Source organism: Micropterus dolomieu, linkage group LG03 (assembly GCF_021292245.1).
Source record: "Micropterus dolomieu isolate WLL.071019.BEF.003 ecotype Adirondacks linkage group LG03, ASM2129224v1, whole genome shotgun sequence".
Taxonomy (NCBI): Eukaryota; Metazoa; Chordata; class Actinopteri; order Centrarchiformes; family Centrarchidae; genus Micropterus; species Micropterus dolomieu.
In genome coordinates, this window is record NC_060152.1 from 31,249,524 (window position 1) to 31,266,444 (window position 16,921).

At 40.7% G+C, this 16,921-nt stretch overlaps 1 protein-coding gene across 2 annotated transcripts in view; it reads left to right on the forward strand.

The window, feature by feature from the left end:
* The window catches only part of taf2 (TAF2 RNA polymerase II, TATA box binding protein (TBP)-associated factor), a 28,136-nt gene extending 11,408 nt beyond the window's left edge, over window positions 1-16,728 (forward strand). The window contains exons 13-27 of one of the 2 annotated variants that reach the window (XM_046044745.1): window positions 1,495-1,609; window positions 2,536-2,645; window positions 3,314-3,379; window positions 3,714-3,840; window positions 4,953-5,078; window positions 7,289-7,429; window positions 7,991-8,101; window positions 8,361-8,554; window positions 9,382-9,521; window positions 9,937-10,006; window positions 10,388-10,497; window positions 14,207-14,436; window positions 15,049-15,213; window positions 15,453-15,555; window positions 15,634-16,728. In XM_046044745.1, coding sequence (XP_045900701.1) covers window positions 1,495-1,609; window positions 2,536-2,645; window positions 3,314-3,379; window positions 3,714-3,840; window positions 4,953-5,078; window positions 7,289-7,429; window positions 7,991-8,101; window positions 8,361-8,554; window positions 9,382-9,521; window positions 9,937-10,006; window positions 10,388-10,497; window positions 14,207-14,436; window positions 15,049-15,213; window positions 15,453-15,555; window positions 15,634-15,932 — 2,107 coding nt within the window. In that variant the 3' untranslated portion in view covers window positions 15,933-16,728. Of the gene's footprint in view, window positions 1-1,494; window positions 1,610-2,535; window positions 2,646-3,313; window positions 3,380-3,713; window positions 3,841-4,952; window positions 5,079-7,288; window positions 7,430-7,990; window positions 8,102-8,360; window positions 8,555-9,381; window positions 9,522-9,936; window positions 10,007-10,387; window positions 10,498-11,073; window positions 13,899-14,206; window positions 14,437-15,048; window positions 15,214-15,452; window positions 15,556-15,633 lie in introns of those variants that run through there. The other variant, XM_046044747.1, reaches the window with a different exon arrangement.
* The last annotated feature ends 193 nt before the right edge of the window (window positions 16,729-16,921 follow it).

Sequence of the window (16,921 nt, forward strand, 5' to 3'; positions counted from 1 at the left end):
TATATTTCATTAGAGCTGCAGCAATAAGTCACTTCATTTATTATTTGAGTGCTAGAAAATTAATTGGCACCTATTTTCATAATTATTTAATCTTTTAGTCATTTTTGATTCTTTTCTTTGTTATATCTGATTGTAAACGGAACATTTTTTTGTTTTGGACTTGTTGATTGAAGCAAGAAATTTGAATACACCATCTAAGGCTTTGTGAAATTATAGCAGGCACCTTTCGCTGTTGACTGAAATTTTATAGACACAATGACTACTTGGGGAAATAATCGACATTAGTTGCAGCCCTTCATTTAATCAGTTGATCAATAGTCTGCTGATTAATTGAAAGTAATAATAGAAATTATTGAAATGTTTGTGTGTGTGTGTTTGTGTGTGTGTTTTTCTGTTGTTTCCAGGAGTTGGACAAGATTGTGGAGTATGAGCTAAAGATGGGAGGGGTTCTGTTGCACCCTACCTTCAGTGGAGGCAAAGAGAAGGACAAGTAATACATTCGATTTCAGTTTGAATCCCTATGCCTATCAGTTACACTAGTTAAGTTTTAACGTTTGTCATTGTCTGGATCATAATTGTTTGACACACCGACCACATGTTTATCTTCTTCAGTCCAACACCCCACCTTCACTTCTCCATCAAGCACCCCCACACTCTGTCCTGGGAGTACTACAAGATGTTCCAGTGTAAGGCCCACCTGGTGATGAGGCTGATAGAAAACAGGATCAGCATGGAGTTCATGCTGCAGGTTAATCAGCATTTTCTTGTCTTCTGCTGCAGTAGTTGTGAAATTTGGTTAGAGTTGAGTTCACAACAGAACCGGGATTAGTCTTCATTTGAATTATTTGTTTTCTGCTGTCCTCTGTAGGTTTTCAACAAGCTTCTAAGCCTGGCCAGTACAGCCTCATCCCAGAAGTACCAGAGTCAAATGTGGAGTCAGATGCTTCTGTCTACTCACGCCTTCCTCAAATCCATCTCCAATGTCTCTGGCAAAGATATAGGCCCCCTCATCAAACAATGGGTGTATCCTTTCATCTCTCTTTGTGGTTATTAATGAAGTGGTTGCACTGTATGATATTACGCCGTTAGGAGCAATAGAGGTTAAGAGCTAATGCATGTCAGACATGAAGTCATTTTCAAAATAAAGCTCTTGGCAGGGTTTCCTGCCGCCTTGCAGCTCAATTCTACTGGCTTGGGAACTGCCTCAGCTTATGTCATAAGAAATGGAAACACCTGTAAGAAATTTAACGAGGCAGAGCCCAGATTACTAAAAAACAGTCCTAACCAATTGTGTGTGTATAATGTAAATCTGAATCGAGAATGTTCTCTCGTTCACAATTTGCTCTTGAACTGAGCAGAAACTAACTTCAGCATCATAAAGCATCATTACAATATTATTATTAACTGGCCAGCACCTATCACTGAAACCTTCTCTCCCCCACTACTATCATGTACTATCTACATATGTTTTTAGTCTTAACTTTTCATACTCAGAGACCAGAGTGCTGTGGTGAAGTTCTTTGGCAGTTTTGCTTTCAACAGGAAGAGGAACGTGCTAGAGCTGGAGATCCGTCAGGACTACACATCATCTGGAACGCAGAAATATGTGGTGAGCATTGAGATGCAGCATGTGGAATGAGCAGATGAAGGTGTGTTGGGAGAAGTTTTATTTTTTATTTTTTTACAGAAATGCATAGGTTCAAAGAAGAATTTCAAATTAAAATCAAGCTATACTGCTGGCCACAAACATGGTCTGCATGTCAAAGATTTCTTACAGGATTAGTCAATGAATAGATTAGTTCATTGAATATCAGTAACCATTTTAAGTTTGTAATAATAAAAATAAATTTAATTTGTAATGCACTTTATATTTAAGCAAATCCCAAAGTGCCACAAGACAAAACAGGTAAGTGCTGAAAATAAAAATACATAGAGAGCATGACAAATAAAAACAGAAACAATAAGGCAAAGGAAAAAGGCAAGAATTCAATCAAGAGCTCTCCTAAAAAGGTGGGTTTGAAGGCCACGTTTAAAAACATCCACAGTCTGTGGTGTCCTCAGGTAGTCAGGTTGAGTATTCCACAGACTGGGAGCAGCGGAGCAGAAAGCCCGATCTCCCATTGTACGGGGCTTTGTCCTGGGAGGTTTCAGATCGGAGGGCACGTGTGGAGGTCTGTGGGGTGAGGAGTTCCTTGAGGTAGAAACACCTGAATGAGTTTTTAGTAATTTGGGCTCTGCCTGGTTAAATTTCAAACAAGCGTTTCAGAAGGATTTTTTAACAGTGCAGAACAAAAGGAAAAAAACATTTTTATTCCTCTTGCTGGATACCCCATGTGGCACAAACATTGCTGTTCTTCCTATTAATACTTTTTCCCCACAACAGAGATCCTTTTTAAAACGAAAAGGCTGTGACTTAAACAGATAAATGAATGTTAAGGATTCCATGTCTGTTAGAGGCTACACTTATTGTTACATTTATTTATGTTTTAAATATTACTTTGGCTTTTAAATAATCTTATGTCTCTTTCCATGCAGGGTCCCATCAAAGTGACAGTGCAGGAGCTGGATGGATCCTTCAACCACACGCTGCAGATAGAGGAGAACAGCCTCAAACATGACATCCCCTGTCATTCCAAGAGCAGACGGTACGTGCTATAGCAGAACTCCTGACCTGGGTTCAATTCCCACTGTGACCCATCCCCCAATGTGTCCCTGAGCAAGACACTTAACCCCTAGTTGCTCCAGAGGAGTGCGACCTCTGACATGTACAGCAGTTGTAAGTCGCTTTGGAAATGAAATTAAGTAATGCGTATGTTTTTTCATATATATATAGTATAGTTTTATTTTCTTTCATTCTTTTTAAAAAACATGATTGTTTTATTTTACTTATTATTTATTTACTTTTTAGTTTTTTCTTTAGTAGGCCAGCAACAGAATCCTGCAAACGCTTACTACAGCATTTTTTGTCTCATTGCCTTGTTTGGCTCTCACTGATTGTCTTTACTGGAACAGTGATTCAGTTGCCTCCTCTGACTGACTGTTGTTGCTGTATTGTTATATCATGGAAGTAGTTTTCATCCATACACTCGAGTATTTCACTGCCATAATCATTGAGTTAATGTCAAACTTAACACTGACTGACATTGTCTTGGAGGCTCTGTAGGCCCTCCTGATCATCGAGTTCATCGAGTCTGTGTTTCATCTTGACCGTTCTAGTGCATCAGAAATGTCAACAAGAACAATGTGCATTATGTTAGTCCTCCTACCTTTCAGTTAACTAATCACTGACTCTTCTGGTCGGTTCTTTTCCCAGGAACAAGAAGAAGAAGATCCCTCTGATGAATGGAGAGGAAGTTGACATGGATTTATCAGCCATGGAGTAAGACAGGCTGTCACTATTTGACATATTAATTAGGAATTTAGTTATTGTCCAGCCATTATATTAATACATAATAAGTTATGTGAATGTTGTTTTTCCTGGTGTTAAAGCTGCATTACTTGTAAGTAATACACTTTCTAAAACAACTTGACTATTCTTGCTGAAACGGACAGTCGGCCTTGACCTTCTCATCCTTCACTTCCCCATCTTTATGATTGCACAGCTTGTTAAGATAAAATGTTGTGTGAAAACACTGTTAGATCTCTGGGACCCAACTTCCACAGCTACTTTACTTTTCCTTCCCTAATGTGATTGTCTTCTGTTACGTCTACAGTGCTGACTCTCCTCTCCTCTGGATCCGGATTGACCCAGACATGTCCATTCTGAGGAAGGTGGAGTTTGAGCAGGCTGACTTCATGTGGCAGTATCAGCTGCGCTATGAGAGGGATGTAGTTGCACAGGTGGGCTATTGACAAGAGGGCAGTTGTCCACACTGGCCTTTGTTTTTGAACATTTGTAAATTAACTTGTTTTCTTATACGTCCACGAGAACCATATTACTCTGCATTTTAGTTCAATTTTTTGGAATCGCCACACTCTCACTCCAATAGGGATAGATTTCGATTCGATAGCAGGTCATTTTCAGATACCAGTTCCCAGTCTGCAAAAATACCCAGATTTGTTGTGTTCCAATGTTAACAAATCCCTCACTTTTTATTAGCCAGGAGCATTTGAAAACATATTGGTAGGAGCTTCAAACTTTTAGCTGACTATCACTGAAGCTGGTTAAAGTCATCTCATTTTCAGTTTTTAGCTGTGATCATTAATTAGGCTGCAGCTATCAACTGTAGTGTTTCTGTCTCAGCGAAAAGTGCTGATAAGACATCTTTAAGTTGGTATTGTTTTAGTTTTTAGATATTTACAAGTGTAGAAAGGTAAACCTAATAAGATTTGATAAGGGACTTAAAGGGGTTTAGATTTGATAAGTGGATTGTGCACTGGATACAGTGTTATTTAACCCTATCCCTAGCTTCCAGTTTGAGGTTCATCAGATGAACATGTAGCTTATTCAGAGGTGGAGGAAGTATTCAAATCACTTATTTAAGTAAAGTTAGTGATACCAACCAATTACAAGTAAATGTACTGCATTCTCAAGTACAAAAGTATTATCAACAAAATGTACTCAATGTATCAAAAGTATGTGTTTGTCAGAAAAGGCCCTGTCAGTGTTGTATTGTTATAATACTAGACCATTATTAGTGATACAGTAACATGTAAACAGAACTTTAATGACAAAGCTGGTTGACCTGGAGCTAATTTTAAATATTTTATATAATTTTTGGTAGTTTAATCTACAGCACAGCTTCAAAGTTTACATACTGATCACTGTTTTTTTTTTTCTTCTTTTTAAAAAAAAATATCTTTATCTAAAAAGTAACTAGTAAATATAGCTGCCAAATAAATTTAGTGGAGTAGTAAGTATAAAAGTCGCAAGTAAAGTACAAGTACCTCAAGATTGTACTTAAGTAAATATTCGTTGTTAAATTCCACCACTGACCTTATGTCTCTGCTAGGAGGAGGCCATCTCAGCATTGGAAAAGTTCCCAACTCCTGCCTCAAGACTGGCTCTGACAGACATCCTAGAGCAGGAACAGTGTTTCTACAAAGTCCGCATGCAGGCCTGCTTCTGCTTGGCCAAGGTATGTGTGTGTGTGTGTGTGTTAGTATATCAGCAACACTGGAGCGTGATGGTTTAGAACAGTGATTTTTGACAAAACAAAGAATCACGTTTGTTATGAACTCTGTAGTCTATATCATGGATACGTGCTTAATTTGAGTAACCTCACCTCAGCCCCTCAAGTCCTAATTCATACAAAAGAAAAAAAGTGACTTCCACAAGATGCAAAGATGAGTTCTAACATCAGGCAGGTAAATTTTGGGTGACAGAGACGAGTGTTACACACTGGATTTTTCCATTATTCATATGGCACAACTTTGGATTTGACTGCTGTGTTGGGTTTGTGGGTGGTTCTGTTGAGCCCAACTCAACAAAACAAAGTTATTGAGAAGTTGCCCACCTGATGGCCCTGTAGATGGCCTGTACTCTCACACTCACACACAACTTGACAGCATGTTCTGTGGTTAGGCAGGCCAAGAGACATAATTAAAAAAAACTAGTGAGGGTAGTATTTAAAAGTACATGTCAGACGTCAGGGCTAGAGATTGGTGTCACCTGTCAGTGGGCTCAGCACATTTATGAACGTACAGCCTGATACCTCCTGCAGGGCCCGGTGACAGCTCACCCAACTGACACATTTCACTTTTTATTGGGAACCGAGCAAAAACTAACTGGCTAGAATTTGGAGGATGAAGTTGTTCCAAAACATCTTGACTAACATGAGTTCTGCAGTGATTGATGTACAATGGTGCTGACAGATCAGATTGTCAAAAGGTGCAACCACCTTCTCCTCCAGGCCTTCAAAATAATCATGCAACACGTCGTCATGGTCGTCTGTTTCTAAGTTGCAATGTAAACTGTACTGACACTCAAGTATAAACAAAACACTTGTCTTTTGTTGATTTTACATGTCACACTTTTTAGCCGAAGTATAAATGAGCCTAATCTCCACTAAAACAAATGACCTCAAAGATTGACACTGTGGTTCCAAATGAATAAGGCCTGGTGTTGTTTTGCTTCTTTGCTTAGACTCAACAAAGGTGTCAGAATGTGGTTTAGGTGGTCTGTGGAGTGGTGCACTGCAGTGGGAAAACAATCTAGGCATGTTGAATTTGGTTTTCATCTTCACTGGTTTAATTTGGTCTGGAAATCAAAGACAAATCTAGAAAGTAACATACTGAACATTAAAGTATAGTGGACGACGAGGAAGGACGGAGGCGCTGTAGCTTTGCAGATGGAGTGACAGGAGAGTAATGTGGATGGATTAGTAGATGAAATAAAATGAGGGAAGAGGAGGAAAAGGAAGGCCAGCATGGCCACCCACCAGTTTAACCCTGGCTGTGCTTAAACTCAGTTGCCTGAATAATCCTATTCTGTGGCTGCAGGAAATTCTTGATTTTCTAGATTTGGTCTATTCAAACTTTAACCCCACTGGATTTCCGACGTTCGGGTTCCACCTGAATCAATATTTTCACAACATGATAAACGGAGTGGTGGTTGAAATGGCAGCACTTCACTTTTTTCATTAAGTTGCTGTGTTTGGCAACAGAACCCCCAACAGACTCCATCGTAATGGCCTCGGTATATTCTACACACACACAGAATGACATTACAGACTCATACACAGAGACATATACGCACTCTGACACGCACATAAACACATGCACTCAGACTTACATACCCACGTTAACCACAAAGTGAAATACGGGGGGGGGGTGCACATGTGAAAAACTCTGACAGGCAAAAAATACAGATGTGTTCGTGAATGCGTGCACACACACATACAAAAACATTCCGGTGTGCATGCCCCCCTTCATTTACCTTACCAAATGACAACATCCTGTGTCAGTGACCCGTAGCCCCATATTACCACATTAACATAAATCCCCCAATATCCTGTTAATAACCCAAACACCACTGGAGCCACTGGTCTTCATACCAGTGGAAACCTGATGTGCTGCTCATGTGTACGTTTGCCTTTTACTTTGAAGTTCAGTTCTCACCACAGAAAGCACATTGTTTCAACATTCTTGACTTGTCATTTTTGTATCGTGCAGTAATTTTCAGGTAACTACCATAGCTTGTGACTGTGCAGCTTATACTTCTGCGTAATTTTTACTCCACATGCTTTGCAGAAATCCTCTGTATTTACATTTGCTGTTATTTTACTGTGATGACAACAGAACTAAACAAAAGGAATTGTCTTCTCATGTGTGCGTGTAAACCTTGCAGATAGCCAATGCTATGGTGAGCACGTGGCAGGGCCCGCCAGCCATGAAGTCCCTGTTTACCCGAATGTTCTGCTGCAAGAGCTGCCCCAACATTGTGAAAACCAATAACTTCATCAACTTCCAGAGTTACTTTCTACAGAAGGTACATCAAACAAACAAAATTCACTGGCAGGAACACACTAGCTCTCAGTACCGTAATCACTGACAGCTTCATTGACCGTCAAGTTACTGGAAACAAACTTGAACTCTTGTTAAAGGCTGTTGTGTTGGTAGTACACAAGTAGAAGTAGAGTTCAACAAATAAATCAGCATTGCCAACTGAGATGATTTTAGCTTATCACACAAAAATCAGTGTTGACTTACATGTCGCCTGAGAAGTAACAAGAAGCTTGAGTACAGAAATACCACAGACATGTTTTCAGATTTGTAAACAGTATTGCAATTACATATTTTATCCAGCAGAGAGCCATGACAAGTTTATTTTCAGCTGTAAAATTTCCTGCTCAGAACATATTCTGTTCCAACATTCGTAAACAACCAAATTTAAGGATCCATATCAGAAATGTTAATGCTTGTTGATGTTACCAAAACAAATATTTAATGGTATGTTGTTCCTGGAGTTTGGGCTTTGCTTTAGTTGAGCTATCAAATTGTGTGTCCATCTTAATCCTGTCATCATTACTGGTTTGTTTTTCCATGTCAGACGATGCCTGTTTCCATGGCGTTACTCAGAGATGTCCAGAACCTCTGTCCCAAAGATGTCCTCAACTTCATCCTTGACCTCATCAAGTATAATGACAACAGGAAAAACAAAGTAAAGACGCACATTCACACACAAACAATTGCTCCAACAAAGTAACTTTTATAGATCCAGAAAATAAACTGGATTTTTCCGTTTCAAGTTATTGCATGGCGCCACGAACAATTAATGGATAGAAGTCATCTTTTGGCATATTAAAAACCTAAAACAAAGAATTATTTGGCCCCAGTGATCAACATCAACAAACATTTAATCCATCTTTCTTTTCTTTGTCTCTTTCCTCTCTCGCCACCCGCCTCCTGTCTGTCTTCAGTTTTCAGATAACTACTACCGCGCAGATCTGATCGAGGCACTGACCAACTCCCTGACCCCGGCCATCAGCATCAACAACGAGGTGCGGACTGTAGACAATTTAAATGCAGACGTCCGTCTCATCTTGGAGGAGATCACACGTTTCCTCAACATGGAGAAACTGCTGCCGAGCTTCAGAAACACCATCACTGTCAGGTTAGGAGCCGAATGTGTTTATATGTCTTTATATGTTTCACAGATGTTCTTCTTCAGCATGTGTTTCTCTTGGCAGCTCTTCGTCTCAGTTTTACAACAAAATAATTTAAAATGCTGGCATACTGCTTCCTGTTGCTAGATAGATAGAACTCCATCACATAATGAGACCATAGTGATCTTACATCCAACCACAACCAGCCATGGATTCTGCCTCAATAATTAGACATCAAGATGAGGAAACACATTTTTACAGGATACAACACCTGTTTTGTTAGACATCAAACTGTGCGAGAAAGCCTTATTAGTCTTGGTCTCAAGTTAAAATGTCCAGAAATTAAAATGAAGATTTGTTGTCTATTTAACGTAGATAATACAGTGCTACATGCAGTAATGTGTGAAGCACCCTCAATATGCCCTCTGCCTATACACATTGCTTGGGGATTCAAGAAATAATTTATTCTTTGGTGTATTTATACCCTTGTTTATATTATTTGTCAGCTCAGCTTGTAATTCTCATATATTTTGACAGGCACCTAAAGGTAGCATAGCTTTCATTTTTCTGACTCAGTTTTTGTTTACACACAACTCATCCGGCTGCCACTGTCAGCTTAAGGAGGTAACAGATAACGTTTGTGGGAAAGAAAGATGGAGTCATAATATTTAATGAATGTATTATTCATATGTAAGGTATCCAAAAAGAAAAGCAAAGCAAACTGTGTCCTGGGAAAGTTATAAACTGTTTATTGCCTTCGTATTTTTACCTTCATATCTGTAATATAACTGGCATATCCCTCATTCTCCTCTGTTACCCTCCTCCCTCTCTCCAGTTGTCTAAAAGCAATCCGTCAGCTTCAGAAGAACGGTCATATTCCCAGTGATGCATCACTCTTCAAGTCCTACGCTGAGTATGGACACTTCGTTGACGTCCGCATCGCTGCGCTGGAGGCTCTGGTGGACTATACTAGAGGTAGGACATTTATCACAATGTTATGTTCTAGTTGTTGTTGTTATTAGCATACCTGTGAAGCTCACTTATCGAGCTCTTGGGTCCCTGGAGATTAGCAGTAACTGTCCATGATGTATGTTTGTGGGACCCAGTTAAGGAGGATATACCTGTCTGTCTGTGCATTCTTGATGTACTGTATATCATACACTTACTGTTCCAAGTTGTACTGAAAAAAAAAAGAAATATTAGAGTTGATAGGTCGCTGAAATGGGGTTAAAATCCCCAATGAAGATGCCAAAAAGTGTGTAATTAACACATAATGTTTGGATGTTTGTAGAAAGAAACCCAGTTGTTGTTTTTCTCTGCATGTCTTTAGGATGTATTTCATTTTTGACATGTCCTTCTATTCTCTCATTTCTTTAATTGATCTCCTCAGTTGAAAGATGTTCTGCAGAGCTACAGTGGCTGCTCAACATGGTCCAGAATGACCCGGCTCACTATGTCAGGTCAGCTAACACCTAACACATAAGGACACATAAGCACCCATTGTGCATTGTCTTTCTCACTTTTTTTTATATATCATTACATCTTGTTTCCCCAAATATGTTGTCAGTTCTGTCATACATTGCACTATTACATGAAACAGCAATGCAGTTTTAGAAAAAAGATTAGTATTGGTCTGATGACTGTTGATGTTTACGTCAGGACTTTTTTCAGGGAATTTTGCCCTACTCTCAGCAGGATGTTTCTAACATTTAAAAAAAAGAAATACACAAGATATGTGTAATTAAAAATCTTCAAAAGGTTGAGTGTTAGAGTAAGAGAATGTCAGAATGGATTTTCATCTTCTTTGTTTGTTTGCTCGTCTGTGTTTCTTGTCCAATCAGACATAAGATCCTGGGTTTGCTCTGTAAGAATCCACCTTTCACCAAGACGACAGACTCAGCTCTGTGTAATGAAGCTCTGGTCGACCAGCTCTGGAAGCTTATGAACTCAGGTGAGACGGACACTCGCACACAGAAACACACACCCATACCCACACTCTTTATAAAATATTGTAAATGAAATGCAGTTGAGATTTTTTTGGAAATGTGGTGAACAAAGCTGTGCAATGATGAAGATAAGTTATGCTCGGCAGCCTGGGCACACTGTGGCATTAAAAAGACACTAGTGTTGGGCAGTATGATGGGATACACCCTGCAACAGTAGAAATGTGTCCACAGGTAGAGACTTGCCCACACCGTTTCCACGGTGGGACTTATCCCTTAGTGTCTCTGCTATTTGCTCTGGGCAGGCCATGTAGCAACTCAGGGCTAGATTCTCACGTGACATTGTGACACTCGTGAAACAGCAAGTTTTCCATGTGTTTACAGATCATGTTGGGAATAAAGAAATCACACAAGCTGCACAATACTCATGACATCTTTCAGGAAAATATCAAACCATCAATGAGATTTCAACTATTTTCTAACTAGGCAACAGGAGTTTCATGTACTGCCACCTAACCATGGATGTATTTTCTTGCACTAAATGCATAGTGATATACACCATTGTTGTTGACTCACTCCCTCAGCCCTCAAAGGGTCGACCTCATCAACAACACTGATGAGGGCGGTGGGAATTCCCCTGAGGACAAGCGGCGAGAGGAAGTCATCAGGCATTTAGAGCGACTAATGAAACGCAAGCATGGAGCAGGAGAAGGACATTACAGAGCAAGGGGAGTTTAAAATGTATGGAAGTTAGGGTTGGGCCGATAGACAGTGTTGAGCCGGCATCGTGATTTGGTTTCATCTGGCACAAAGGTCACGTAAATCCCTTTTGAGCTAGAAATGACACTGCAGTGACCTGAATGTGTTTGTAGAAACAATTTCAACTTGTTAAACATTTTTACAGTTTTCAGGGACCTCAATTTTTTACATCCCCCTTCAGTTTGAATGGTTGCCGTTCCCAGTGTCTGTGAAGATTAGGTCAAAATCAAGGGAAACTTCAAATATCTTCAACCAAGTGCAGTTGCCCTTGATTTTAACCTTCCTTGGATAACTGTAAGAAGGAGCGCATCTTACACTAAGGATATGTTCAGGCACGGTGCCCTGTCCCTTAAATCCATCAATTGAAATATTTTTCCATCTGACATGAGTTTTCATCTCGTTGATGAAATGAAATGATAACAGACTGCGTTCTTACTTTCAGATGGACAATGGTGGAGATAGATTAGCTCCCCTTTCCGCATATGTTTGACTGGACACACTTCTGTCAGCTTTTGCACAATTCTCTGACGCAGTTTGAATGTTCTCTGCAATCCTCTACAATCAATACCAAGGGGTTTAGATTTAACTTTAAAGGACTCACAGTGAAAGGGTGATGGCTGATGTAACACGTGTGTGTCTCAATCAGCTGGTTTCCAGACCTTGGCTTTTCTCTGTTCTAATCGAAGGATAACAACAAGCAGTTCATCGTGTAGTGACGTATAATTTATCTGCACATTTCACTGCGTCTCTGCCCTTTTTCTTGTTACTTGTGTAACTTGTGTTACTTAATTTCTTAGTGAAATTGTTGAGCGGTCTTGTCTTACCTCCAGTTCCATTTGCTTACTTCCATATACATGGCTGCACATTTATTTCCATTGAATGTTCTGCAACATGTGTTGTCCATGTGGATGTGTGGTTTATTTCTTCAGAAAATACTGAAAGATGCCCATCATATGTTTCTAAACCCAAGGTGACCTCTGTAAATAGCTTGTTTTGTGCAACAGATGGTCCAAAACACAAAGATATTACATTTACAATGAGATCAAACCGAAAGAAGCAGAAAGTCAGCACATTTGAGGGGCTAGAACCAGAGCATTTGTCTTTGATAAATGACTATGATTAATTGATTTTCTTATGGACAACGGATGTCTGTCGATAGATGAATTGTTTAATCAAATGAATGTTTCAGGGCATATTTTTAGCGCTACAGTTAAAGGTAATCTTACATCATTTTGCTTGTGAATGTAAATTTACGTTGTATAACTGAAGATAGCCGAAGATCGGCGGTTTGATCACCGGTTCCTCAGTCTGTCGTAGAGTCCTTGTGCAAGATACTGAACCCCAAATTGCTGTGTGTGTGTGTGTGTGTGTGTGTGTGTATAAGTTTCTGTCTCACGCATGGCAGCTTCTGCCATCGGTGTGTAAAGTGGAGTGAATGCGATGTTGTTATTTGAGTGGTTGGAAGAATATAAAGTACAGTCCATTTACCATAATATCTTAGCTTGGTCATAAAACAGTAGTTCTCTCAGACACGTGGCTCCCTGGAAAAATGTACTTACTGCAGCATTTCAGCAGCTTGCAGGGTGTTTTTTTTAGTGTGTTTGAGAGATGCTATGTTGGAGCCATTTGTGGGGGCTTGCTGTTGGCTCTACTGTCCTTCTTGTTCATTGTCATTGGTGTGATCTCTAACAACACGCACAATAAGAACTAGCCACCATCTGTATGAGAGACAGTTCCACATGACTGCTGTACGGTCACTGGGTGATGGTGGGTTTCACATGAAATATTTTGCTTGCTTTATTATTTTTTTCTTCATTATTATCTGCTCGTTTCGTGCAGTCATGAACTGAAAAGTGTTCAGGTCTACTTCTTGGTGCCGTGCCTCCACCATATACGCACATGCTTCTGCCTTCTATTGTGTCCTCAGGTTTCATTATTTCTCTCTTCCAGGGGGTCCTATGTGTCTTTCAGCTGGCTAGCCAGGCCATAACGGTTCAGCCTGCCAATCCAAATACACACTAACTCAAAACCCAAATCCAAGTATATGTTCACAGTCCCATATTCCTTAAGACCATTGGGCTCTCGTTGCAACGTGTTATTTAATTTATTGACTTACAAGCAATGAACAAAAATATTGATGATCATTATTTCCAGTGAACTTTTGTTTGTCGGTCAGTCGATGTGGGTGGCTGCTGGACAGCCTGACTGTGCTGCCAGTTTAAATACATAGTGTGGTAATCTTAAATACTATGTTATGAAAATGTGTTGGTTGTTTTATTCCTCTCCCCCGATAACCCACAGCCGCCCAAGTGTTAAACACACACACTCGCGCAGGATGATGTTTCACTGGAATGAAGGTCAGCGCTGTAAGAACACAAACGCAGTGTACGTTCTGCTGCTGTTAGAGTCATTTATTTCAACCTTCTTCTAAAGCCACAGTCCACCCTCCATGTCAGGCGCCTGGCCTTTGGATTGTCAGCTTCAGCAATATTTGGTGTTGAATTCATTCCAGCTTTCAACACACTGCTACTCGAATGACTCATATATTGATGCATTAGGCTCTCGTGTCATTAGAGCTGATTATCTTGTATTTAGTTGCGCTCACGTTGTCTCTGAGTGAATGTCAAATAAAATGTGCGGTTGAAGAACATGCGGCTCAAAATTAATGGCTAGGTTTTACTTTATCCCTCCTCCTTTCTCTCTCCATCTCTCTCTGCCTCCTCTTTTTCCAACTCGTTACGGATGGCGGTTTTGTTATCTTGTGAGGTGACGCTTTCCATCTCTCCTTCCTTTTCTCTTGCTATTAGATAACTGGTCAGCTACAAAGTGACACGACGATCCTCTACTACTTGTTTTCTACCACATTTAAGTCTAACCAGCTTTGCCTTTTCCCCCTATCCCATTGGCCTTACGTGTCCCTCCCATACCTCCCTTCCACCTTGCACATCTCTTTCTCAGGTACCTCCCATGACTGGCGGCTGCGCTGTGATGCCGTGAACCTCTACTACACGTTGTTTGGTTTGACTAGGCCCTCCTGCTTGCCTCTGCCAGAACTGGGCCTTGTGCTCAACTTGAAGGAGAAGAAAGCTGTCCTCAACCCCACCATCAAGCCTGAGCTGGGGGTCGGCGCCGTTATGGACACGCCTGCCAGCATAGGCATCCATGGTGTCGGCATGAGCTACACAGCTGTAAGTGGTGTCACATTAGTTAAAGACATCACGTCACGCAACGACTCGAGTCTCATTGGTTTCTATACTAATGGTGATGTAATCAACGATCTGCTAGGTGGTCTTTATTTTCTTCTGTTTAATGTCTTTGATTTAGTAATGTTTCATACAAATATTCAGATGGCAAACAGATAGCAACTGCTGCATAAAAACTGTGTTATCTTTGGTTGTTTCTGAGCAATTATGGGAACTACAGTGCTGCCAACAGTATCTGGCTATACCTCATTCCCATTGCATCACCGTTGTACCCAGAATCACTGTAAAGAGCACAAATCTGGCAGTTTTTGCTATAAAAACATCTCTCTGACAGCAGGCTAACTGCAGTGCAGACTAAAATGACAGTACTGACAAAACCATGGAAGCTGCTGCCAATCTCAAAAACATTTACAGTAAAATTCTTAAATGGGCGCATGTTAAGCATTTCGTTGTCAGCTCAAATATAAAGGCCCTCACTGATTTCATATACACCCTTTGAATGTGTTTCAGAAGCCTAATATTATTAACTTTAGATTATTTTAAAGAAAAATAAGTAAGCCACACTACTACACATTCAGGTTTCTTTGTGTCTTCCAGGTGGATGAAGAGCCAGATCCCATTTCATTAGGGGTGTGTGGGGTAGGCCAGCCCCCTCAGGGCCTGAAGAGGAAGGCCGAGACCCCGCTGGGCTCTCCTCCAGAGCCAGGACAGATACTGCAGCAACAGGACGATGATGGAAGAGCAGGGCGCTACAAGATCAGGGTAACGGACTCATCTGTCATCATGACCTTTTGACCTCACTGTTTTGTTCCTAACCTCCTGCGGTGCATTGCTTGCCGCTGTGCTGCTGTTTTGTCTTTTGTTCTCTGTTTTGAAACTTTAGGCTAATTATTTATGGACATCTGCACTGTTGTGTTACAATAACGTCTGTGCTGTCTACAAAGACTCACAGAAATAATGATGCTTTATTGGTTTTAATGTGTACTTCTGGTTTGTTGTAGTTCAACACAATGGAAGAGGAAGATATCGATATGGAGACTGTTCATGATAGTCAGGCCTTCATTCACCATCATCTCAATCTCTTAGAGAGACCCTCTACACCAGGTAAGCAAACACACATGTTCAATATGTCTTACACCGGTACGAAAAAGAAACCTGAATACCCATATGTCCTCTTTCTAGGTAAAGAGCCACCGTCGGTCGAACAGTCCATGCTCTCCATGCCCGCCACGCCAGTGCCGTCTTTTTCCAAAGAGAACACCTCTCTTGCCTCTAAACACAGCGCTGACCATGGCCACCACCACCACCACCACCACCACGAGCACAAGAAGAAGAAGAAGAAGCACAAGCACAAGCATAAGCATAAGCACAAACACGAAAGCAAGGACAAGGAGAAGGACAGAGAGAGGGACAACTCCCACGCCTACAGCAACAGCCCGGCCAGCGGCAGGTCCCTGCACTCGCCGTCTTTGTCTGACTAAAACATCTGGAGGGGAGCTTGGTTTTCCAGCCGCTGTTGTTTCAGACAGGGTTACCTGGAAACAGCACATCTTGCAGTAGCAGGCTTGCATCACTGAGAGTATGAAGACACAAATTGGAAAGCAAAACATGTTTAGTTGATCTAAATATTCATTACTCAGTAGTATTATCTTACAGGAAGACACGTTTGGACAACATGTGAAAGAAAAGGATGCTGTTGAGTGTTGTCATCCTCAGATAAATGGCAGCACTGAGTTCCTCAGCAGAAACAGCAGTGCACGTGGGCTTGAGAAAGGAAACATTGAATTGCAAAGAGATTGCAATGTCATTAAGGTAAACCCTCCAGTGGCGACCGTGTGTCTTCACATCACACACACACACACAGCCTGTAGGAGTTTGTGGACATTTAACACTGCTTCCAAGCTGTCTGAGGCATGCAACCACATACACCTCTCTCCACAAACAGGCAAATACAGTCTTAGCCAACCTCACACACGTTTCCCCCCTACATAGACACCACTGTGGTGTGCCTCATCCCAATAGCTCAATTCCAACATCCAGCGAGTGGCTTCTGAGGGGAAACATGATTGATCATGGTGTGGATTGATCATTCTGTCTGGACCGAGCCTCCGGTGTCTTTAACATCCTGCAAATGACATTTCCCTGTTTGCTCAAAGATGGAAATTAAAAGGAGCAATTTCACTGTGCTGTACAATTGAAACATGAGTAATACTAGTGTGTTTTTAATACATTTTGTTTCCAAACTGTCATCATTGATTAAAGATGCTTTTGTATTCATGAATGTTTTAACTTGATTGAATCCAGGTCCACAAAGACATTTATGGCTGGGTGGACTGGCACTGTTCCTTGGGTTTAATTTGGTGGTTTTAAACAATGAAAAGAACATGCAGAATTCAATACTGCCTTTTTAGATAACCATATGGGTTTCAAGATTGTGATTCAAAACAGTTTTCTTATTTAATCAGTGTCC